This window comes from Oncorhynchus masou, chromosome 14 (assembly GCF_036934945.1).
Source record: "Oncorhynchus masou masou isolate Uvic2021 chromosome 14, UVic_Omas_1.1, whole genome shotgun sequence".
Classification (NCBI taxonomy): Eukaryota; Metazoa; Chordata; class Actinopteri; order Salmoniformes; family Salmonidae; genus Oncorhynchus; species Oncorhynchus masou.
In genome coordinates this window covers 16,785,143-16,795,229 of record NC_088225.1, presented here as the reverse complement: position 1 = coordinate 16,795,229, position 10,087 = coordinate 16,785,143, and the positions used below count along the sequence as shown (strand labels likewise).

Below are 10,087 nucleotides of genomic sequence, written 5' to 3'. Positions count from 1 at the left end.
AAAACTGTGTCTCTGTCAGTGGTGTAAAGTACTTAAGTGAAAATATTTTAAAGTACTAAGTCATTTTTTAGGGTATCTGTACTTTACTTTACTATTTATATTTTTGACAACTTTTACTTCACTACATTCCTAAAGAAAATGATGTACGTTTTACTCCATACCTTTTCCCTGACAAAGTACTCATGACATTTTGAATGCTGAGCAGGACAGAAAACGGTCCAATTCACACACTTATCAAGAGAACATCCCTGGTCATCTCTACTGCCTCTGATCTGGCAGACTCACTAAACACAAATCCTTTGTTTGTAAAGGATGTCTGAGTGTTGAAGTGTGACATTTGCTATCCGTAAATAAAAAAAAACAAGAAAATTGTGTCGTATGGTTTGTTTAATATAAGGAGTTTTAAATTATTCATACTTTTACTTTTGATACTTAAGTATATTTAAAACCAAATACTTTTAGACTTTTACTCAAGTAGTATTTTACTGGGTGACTTTCACTTTTACTTTTTTTATTAAGGTATCTTCACTTTTACTCCAGTATGGTTCAATAATAAATACTGGACTTCTGCAGTGGCCAGCAATGAGTCCAGATCTGAATCCCATCAAAAACCTATGGTGAGATCAGAAAACAGCAGTTGGTGAAAGGCTTCACTCAAACATTGAAAAATTGGTGCAGTTTGCAGCTGAAAAATGGGCCGTATTGCCATGTGCAGCAACCCCATTGATGATTACAATAAGTGTTTTTTTGCAGTCATGTTCGCCAAAGGCTGTTTAACCAAGTATTAGCCCCTGGGTGCCATGTATTTTGTCCATGCCATTTGTTGAAATTTTCTTAAATAACATTGTAAACTTGTTTCCCCAGAAAAATTTGTTCTGCAATGTTGACAATCCAATAAAAAAATTATTCCATTTTAACTTATTTCAGAAGTTCAAGGGTTCCAATATATTTGTCCACCACTGTACACGTTCCCTTGAAATCAAACCAAATCAAAGTGTATTTGTCACGTGCGCCGAATACAACAGGTGTAGTAGACCTTACAGTGAAATGCTTACTCACAGGCTCTAACCAATAGTGCAAAAAATGTTAGGTGAACAATAGGTAAGTAAAGAAATAAAACAACAGTAAAAAGACAGGCTATATACAGTAGCGAGGCTACATACAGACACCGGTTAGTCTGGCTGATTGAGGTAGTATGTAGATATGGTTAAAGTGACTATGCATATATGATGAACAGAGAGTAGCAGTAGCGTAAAAGAAGGGTTGACGGGTGGTGGTTGGCAGGACACAATGCAGAAAGCCCGGTTAGCCAATGTGCGGGAGCACTGGTTGGTCAGCCCGATTGAGGTAGTATGTACATGAATATATAGTTAAAGTGACTATGCATGTATGATAAACAGAGAGTAGCAGCAGCGTAAGAAGAGGGTTTGGGGGGGTGGGGGGGCACACAATGCAAATAGTCTGGGTAGCCTTTTGATTACCTGTTCAGGAGTCTTATGGTTTGGGGGTAAAAACTGTTGAGAAGCCTTTTGATCCTAGACTTGGCACTCCGGTACCGCTTGCCATGCGGTAGTAGAGAGAACAGTCTATGACTGGGGTGGCTGGGGTCTTTGACAATTTTTAGGGCCTTCCTCTGACATCGCCTGGTATAGAGGTCCTGGATGGCAGGCAGCTTAGCCCCAGTGAATGTACTGGGCTGTTCGCACTACCCTCTGTAGTGCCTTGCGGTCAGCAATTGCCGTACCAGGTAGTGATGCAACCAGTCAGGATGCTCTCGATGTTGCAGCTGTAGAACCTTTTGAGGATCTCAGGACCCATGACAAATCTTTTTAGTTTCCTGACGGGGAATAGGCTTTGTCGTGCCCTTTTCACGACTGTCTTGGTGTGTTTGGACCATTCGAGTTTGCTGTTGATGTGGACACCGAGAAACTTGAAGCTCTCAACCTGCTCCACTACAGCCCCGTCGATGAGAATGGGGGTGTGCTCGGTCCTCCTTTTCCTGTAGTCCACAATCATCTCCTTAGTCTTGGCTACGTTGTGGGATAGGTTGTTATTCTGGCACCACACGGCCAGGTATCTGATCTCCTGCCTATAGGTTGACTCGTCGTTGTCTGTGATCAGGCCTACCACTGTTGTGTCGTCTGCAAACTAAATGATGGTGTTGGAGTCGTGCCTGGCCATGCAGTCATGGGTTAACAGAGAGTACAGGTGTGGACTGAGCACGCACCCCTGTGGAGCTCCAGTATTGAGGATCAGCGTGGCAGATGTGTTGTTACCTACCCTCACCATCTGGGGGTGGCCCGTCAGGAAGTCCAGGATCCAGTTGCAGAGGGAGGTGTTTAGTCCCAGGTTCCTTAGCTTAGTGATGAGCTTTGAGGGTACTATGGTGTTGAACACTGAGATGTAGTCAATGAATAGCATTCTCACATAAGCAAACAACATCCGTTGCGATGTGCTGTTATTATTTAGAAGCTATTCTTTTCGGCTCACAGTGCTTTCTTCAGGGCTTTCACAGTGCCTTCCCTTGGTTGGAGGGTGTTATTTACAATGATCCACTATCTGGATAAATAACAATAACCGCTTCTTTGACCTTATCAGCAGTTCCCAGAAGGCTCATACACACCCATAAAGCTCCTGGTCACATTGCAACTGCAGAATTTACTGCAGTGTACTTTATAAGGCGAAAGTCCTCTTTAATCTACAGGGATGGCCTGACGGACGATTCATTGTCATTAACAACAGTGTGTTGCCCAGTCAAAGCTGTCTGCTGTATCTGACAGAGGGCCTGCTGAACTCTGCCTGTACCACTTCTAACATGGTGACTGGCTGCTTGTCACGACCCTACCCCAGATCCACTGCGGAGTGTGGGGACAGAGGGGGAGGAGAGGGGGAAAGGGAGGAGAGGAGGGAAGGATATTAATGGAATGGTAAAGTAGAGAGATCCTGCTGATATCTACACTCGTTTGATGTACAAGATAAAAGGGATTCCTTTCTGTCTCTCTTTCTGATATAAAGCACTGGGCTTGCAGTGAGTACAATACAAAGCACCTCGTCTTCATTGACGAGCCACGCTGTGCTGCAGGAAACTGTCCTCAGTCATTTATCATGAGCTCATAAAATGCATTATCCTTCCTCAAGCTCCCAATAAGCACATACTGTATGTGATTACACTATGTCAGACAAATCATGAACATACTGTATCACCAAGGAGCACAATGTCCATTAACTTAACATAAATCAGACTTCATACAAGTATAATGGCCACTACTAACCCTGACCTAATGCATCTTAGGCAACATACCATCCTCTGAACCATAGAATAGCAGTGAACTGGTACTTTTTGCCCGGAGACATGAATCGTTAACTAATTAATCTTCCTAGAGAGATGTAAATGACAGATTCTGATCTTGAGATTTGTATCATATGTGATTTATCTCACTTCCCTGAGCTGTAGCGATTTCACATGTCCCCTGGCAAAAAACTGTTGAATAAAGTGGAACGGCATCCAAGCTTTCAAAGAATTTAAAAGGACAAAATCCTCTGGATATCTCCTGCCAAATCCCACATTCCTCTGGGGTGGTGCTCCCACTGCAACCCCAGGGAGGAGGCTCTTTATAGAGTATACTCCGCTCCAGTTTCCTCAGTTCCCATTGAATACCAATAAAGCAACAGGACAGGCTCTTTCCCACCACTACAGAGGAGAGTCTGGGCTCTTGCTGTTAGCATGCCCTTCTGTGGCTTCATTGGTATGACTGGGAATGAATGAGAGCATTAACCCCACATTGTGCTACCTGCAATAGGGGGATTATTATAGTGCAGCACCTGAAGCTGGTTAGAGACCAGGGTACTAAAGAAAGAGCCTGGCCTAGTGTTAAATCCTCACCGCTGACTGATTTTCTCTACACTCGGCTCTGCATGTCAATGTATCTCTCTGCCTATTGTATCCATCCTACTTAGTGCTGATCCCTCTCTCTCAGTGGTGTGGCCCGGTGGAAAAAGCCCTCTCACTGTCACTCCAGGAAGTCTTGGTGGTGCACCGAGTGCCCTGTAGCAGTTTTAAACTGTTACAGGTATTTGGACATAAAGATTAACTTTATCAAACAAAACAAACATTTATTGTGGATCTGGGATTCCTGGGAGTGCATTCTGATGAAGATCATCAAAGGTAAGTGAATATTTATAACGCTATTTCTGACTTTTACTGCTTCCACAACATAGCGGGTATCTGTATGGCTTGTTTTTGTGAGCGCTGTAATTAGATTATTGAGAGTTGTGCTCAGATTATTGCATGGTGTGCTTTTTTTGTAAAGCTTTTTTAAAATCTGACACAGCGGTTGCATTAAGGAGAAGTATATCTTTAGTTCTATGCATAACACTTGTATCTTTTATCAAAGTTTATGATGAGTATTTCTGTAAATTGATGTGGCTCTCTGCAAATTTGAGGCACAACATTACTGAACATAATGTGCCAATGTAAACTGAGATTTTTGGATATGAATATGAACTTTATCGAACAAAACATACATGTATTGTGTAACATGAAGTCCTATGAGTGCCATCTGATGAAGATCATCAAAGGTTAGTGATTCATTTTATCTCTATTTCTGCTTTTTGTGACTCCTCTCTTTGGCTGTATGTTTTTGTGACTAGGCGCCGACCTAACATAATCGTATGGCATGCTTTCGCTGTAAAGCCTTTTTGAAATCGGACACAATGGCTAGATTAACAAGAAGTTCAGCTTTAATTTGGTGTATTGCACTTGTGAATGTATGAAAGTTAAATATCTCCCAAAAATATTTTTGAATTTTGCGCTCTGCCATTTCAGCGGATGTTGTTGAGGGGTTCCGCTAGCTACACTACAAACATTACCAGGTTCCTTTGAAGCAATTGTAAAGACAGTCCACCACAACATAACCAAGAGTTAGTGAGGTGTAGTCTGTGTAAGGCGTAGTCTGTGTTTAACCCACTGAGGTAGGGTTTAATTTCATTACATATTATAAACAGTTTGAGATCATTTTGAGAGGATTTCGCCAGTGGTTGAATGGGGAATTGGGCTTCTCTGGAAAATGTTGTCCGAGGTTGCAACAGTAACCAAGGGAGGCAGGGCTTAGCAAAAGGTAATTGGAAAATGTTCCAGAGAACGAGAGTGGGATGAAGAGATGAAATTCCACTGCAAATGTGGTACTTGTGCTAGCTTTGAGTCATCAGTCAATCGAGTTTATTGTCATTGTATGACCCTTTGTTTAGAATGTATACATACTGAGGTGATTTCAAAAACACTGCATCTGCATTCATGCAACCTGCTACCTCAGGCTCTGCTATAATATCTTCCATTCTGTCCAATCAAATCAATTAAAATGAAGTTACTGTGGTGCTTGTTGTCAGTCACCCACATTTGTGTAAGTGTTAAATAATATATTGCAACAAAATGTTGCATCCAAGTGCAGTAAGGTAAGTGACTCTTAATCTGAAACACTCACAAAACAGTAGACTAAATGTAATTTATTTTTACACGATTTTCTCTGTGGCTCCAGGGCATGTACAGTACTAACTGTACTGTAAGTTTCAGTAATTATGAGAAAAGTCTTGTAAAACAACATACCGTAACTCCACACATGATAATGATAAAAAGGGCAAACATGGACAGATCAGTGAGCCCTGTTTCTTACACAGGCTAATGAACATGACAATAAAAATCCAGACTTCATTTAACACGTTCTGTTGTTTTTCTTTTAAGGGAAACAGAGCCTTCCTGAAGACACAGAAGAAGAGGGAAGTTGATTGAGCTAGGAGAGCAGGGTGGCTGAGGGACAGAGGGACATTTAAAACCAACATGGAAGATCAAAGCGTTTTGGCAGCCCCCCCCCCCCCCCCCCCACACACACACACACACGGCACACATTGTGCTGCAGAAGAAGTGGGATATGAGAGCTATATCTGGACAGAGACAGACAGACCATGTCAAAGCAGAATAAAAATCCACCAAACTTAAAAGGATGAGAAATAAAATACAACTACATCCGACACAAAGGCTTGAACAGAGCCAATGAATCTCCTGTACCCATTCTGTCTGACTACCACAATTGTTCCACTGAAGCAATAGTGCTCCATTGAAGCAACTCCCAAATGTAACACCGCACATAAAGTACTGTCAAAAATGTCACTGATAACAGAGACCGATAATAATAGCATGAAAAACAAAGCCTTACCATGTTGGGCTAAGACTACGTCGTAAGGAAGCAAATAGCCAAATGAGAGAAGTGTCCGTTAACTAGTCACAGTGACCATTGAGTGGGACAAGGCTCTTTTAGAACCAGGAGGAGGAAGCATTTGTAACACATATGGGTTCTCATTACTGGCCAGAGTGACCCGACACCCAGGGTCAAAGCTAAGACATGGAAGGAATGGACAGACACTAAACATCTTTCTACTCCGCCTCTTTTCTTTATTTACAAGATGAAGAATAAAACGTTCCAGGAAGAACCATCTTGTGGTATGAGACGTTTTCTATGAGTCTTTGTTAGTGTCCAGCAGATGTAAGGGTCTGGAAGCCCGTTCCCAGATGCAGCCAGGCCCCTGCTCCATGGCAGGCCACACAATGGCCAACACTGTGAGACAGAGCTGTGAGGCACTCGCAGGCAACAAGGCCCGTTTGTGTGGGTCCGTCCCTCCATTTCTTATAAATCAAATTGACCCTGTGTGAAGTGTTCGAGCTGCCACACTCCCCTCTGATACTGACTGATTGTGACTGACTATCTCTAACATGGCATGCAGCTGGCCAGGCTACATCATCTGGCAGCTGGCTAGACAGAGATCTAAATGAAAAAGAGATAAGAACCAGAGAAGACAGCAGACACATTTTAAATCTTTAGAAACCCAACATCCAAGCGGAGTCGTCCTGTTCAACATCAAGTTCATTTATAGCCAGGATGTCTGACATGTCCTTAAGAGCTCATCAAGGCCATGGGGGACTAATATGTTTATAAGGCCTATTTATTTTGCCCTTCTCACAATCATTCAGCTAAATGCAAATCAGAACAAATGCTTACATTACCTATAAGACACAGAACTCATACTCGTAGCATTAAGTTCTCAAAGCCTGTTACAGTAGTATATCTGGGTACGCAATGTGCACTATAGGGACGGCTTCATGATGAGATTCTTGAGATGTTGATGGTTGACAACACATGACAATGTCTGAAACGAACACGTTGTCCTCTTGCATTTTGAATATGAGTTAGAACACATAAGCTCACACTAAACGTTCCATAAATGAGGACACAGTGTTTCTTGTTGACTGAACTTGTTGACAGGTGGCAAAGTGCCGTTGATTAGATCCAGAGCATGCTGGCGCGTTATTGACCGACTTCAATGGAGTGTTTCATGTTATCAAACAATCTTCACTGAAGGAGCAGCAAGAATTCAATGTTGGTTCTCTTGTCTGATATGAGCGGTATAAAACACAAACATGCACCAAAAGTAGCTTTGGAGTATCTGTAGCTGATCAGTTAATGAGTGGATCAGACTATTCAGTTAATGGAGTTAATGAGTTGATCGGACTGATCAGTTAATGAGTTCATGAGTTGATCAGACTGCAGAGCATATTGCTCAACTTTCAAATACACTTCATATACTGTACCTTTGATCACTATTGTGAAGTGTACTGTATATACGTATAGGTACATCACGTGTGTGTGTGTGTGTGTGTGTGTGTGTGTGTGTGTGTGTGTGTGTGTGTGTGTGTGTGTGTGTGTGTGTGTGTGTGTGTGTGTGTGTGTGTGTGTGTGTGCATGCATTCGTGTGTGGAGGAGGCCTTCTCGTCAGGCAGGCCCTGTTACTGTACATTTTGAAATGAAAGACGACAGGTTTGAAAGGCTTGCTTATTGCCATCGACATCTTGTACTAGAAAAGCTTTTCACACCAGAACGTGATTGATGTAGCTACGTTAAGCTCAGTAAGTAAGCGCCCTCTTGTGGAAGATAACGGTGAAACAAGCAGTGTGATGCTTTCACTCATACAGAATGAAAAGGAACAGCCTTTAGAAGATTTGATTTGACAATTTAAAATCCATAAAATGTTACACCAAGCAACAGATACATAAATAAACACAGTATCTGACATCTCAGTACATGATCTGTAATTCTTCAAATTAAATGCGTTTGTCACCCCAAAGCACAATATTCAGTGTCAAACAACTTGAACTACAATATCTTATTTGATCGTTCTCAGTTTAGGTATGTATTCATTCATTTGTTATCTCATACATTCATTGTGTAAGGACACCTTGTGTATTAAGTTCAAAGCCCTTGCAGACTAGGCTATCCTGCTGTCCATGACATATCAAATGTTCAATCAAAGTGAAATACAAATCCTGCTTCATTAATTTCTAGTTGGCATACACTTGGATGTCACTATGTGAGTACACTGTCCTATCGCTGACCTTGCTGTGACATTGCACTCTACAGTCACATGGTATAATAACATTCTGATGAAGCCTTGTCTTAAAGGGATACTTTGGGACTTCCCCAGAGTGAGATGAACTTGTGGATACCATATTTATGTCTCTGCGTGCAGTTTGAATGAAGTTGCTAACAAGCCCAATTGCAAACTAGTGTTAGCTCACTGACTAGGAGTCTATGAATATCTGCTAGCATGCTAGTAGATACCCATAGACTTCCAGTCAGGGGTGGCAGGTAGCCTAGTGGTTAGAGCTTTGGGCCAGTAACCAAAAGTTTGCTCTGAGCCGACAAGGTAAAAATCTGTTGTTCTGAGCAAAACAGTTAACCCACTGTTCCCCAGGGGCCATGGATGTTGATTATGGCATCCACAAATTCATTTGACTCCGGGGAAGTAGATAAAGGGCCAAAATCCCAAAGTATCCCCTTAACAATGAACAAAAGGTCACATGAAAATGATTAACTTGACTTCTTTGTGAATATTATGGTCAGTAGAGTGGACATATAAGTTATGCCGGTTAATTCTGCCATTCTGATGAACAGGAGAAGAACAGGGTTCATACTGTAACTGCTGTTTGGACTGTGGCCATGTACTTATTGTTAAAACAGCTGTATCCAAGTCTGGGGCTTTGTACTCCAGTATTTCCCTCCCAATTAACCTGAATTATCCTTTAAAAAGAAGGGAAACAATCCTCTTCAAATCATCTTGAACGTGTCTGAGTAATCATGTTACTTTTCTACAATCACTGAAATAGCAACCGCACTAAGACAGTCATTAAACAACTGCTGGTTGTCAGATGTCTCTGTTATATCACATTCCCCGGGGTAGAGGACAAAGGGACAAATCTATTAGCCCATAATTGATATAGTTTGCTCATACTGTAACTATGGTACGTAAAGTTGTCTTTGGCCAATGTTAAGTCTGATATGGAATATTTAGTAGAGTACCCCTACTTTATTTTAAATGTAGCCGAGTCTATAAAGTTGGATCTTGATCAATGCAACAACCTGGATTTATGAATAGCGAGTGTGTCCAAAGTGCCTACTAAGCACAACTCATACTTTGGGGTCATTTTCAAATGCTCTTCTCAACAACAGCAGATGAATGCTTTGTCAGATATTACTGGTGAAAATGTTTTCCCCCCTATCTTTTGGCTACCATTGTTACTATATCATCTTTATATGTAAGTTACAGTATTTCAGCTAGTTTGTCATTCGTGAAATATTGGGAGTATCATGTAATATTGTCATTACTATCCGTGGCTCTATACAGTATATTATATGTATGTATAGAGAGAGAAACGTATGACCAGATCACTGAGCATAGAGCTAGACAGTCACAGTTTGTTGCAATCGCTTTTGGTTGTGGTTAATAATGCATTGATGTCAGGTTCTTTATTGAATGGAAATGTGACATATTATAGTGTACGAGTGGTTGGCCTAAATATAACCATAGAGTGCCTTGTGCTTAATGGCGTTATCTATGGACAACAGGTTTATGCAGCTCAAACAATGCATGCCCATGGAAAGGAAGGAGGATTCTCACCAAGGACAATGGCCCAGTATAAAAGAGACTTCTGCAGCAGGCTATGCTTACCCCCTAGCATCAGCAACAAGGTAAGTCTCCCCCT

At 41.6% G+C, this 10,087-nt stretch overlaps 1 protein-coding gene across 1 annotated transcript in view; it reads right to left on the bottom strand.

Moving 5' to 3' along the window:
* Positions 1-6,312, bottom strand: part of LOC135553813 (growth arrest-specific protein 7-like) — a 25,295-nt gene extending 18,983 nt beyond the window's left edge. Inside the window, exon 1 of the mRNA XM_064985752.1 lies at positions 6,210-6,312. Coding sequence (XP_064841824.1) covers positions 6,210-6,212 — 3 coding nt within the window. The 5' untranslated portion in view covers positions 6,213-6,312. The remainder of the gene's footprint in view (positions 1-6,209) is intronic.
* Positions 6,313-10,087: the final 3,775 nt, after the last annotated feature.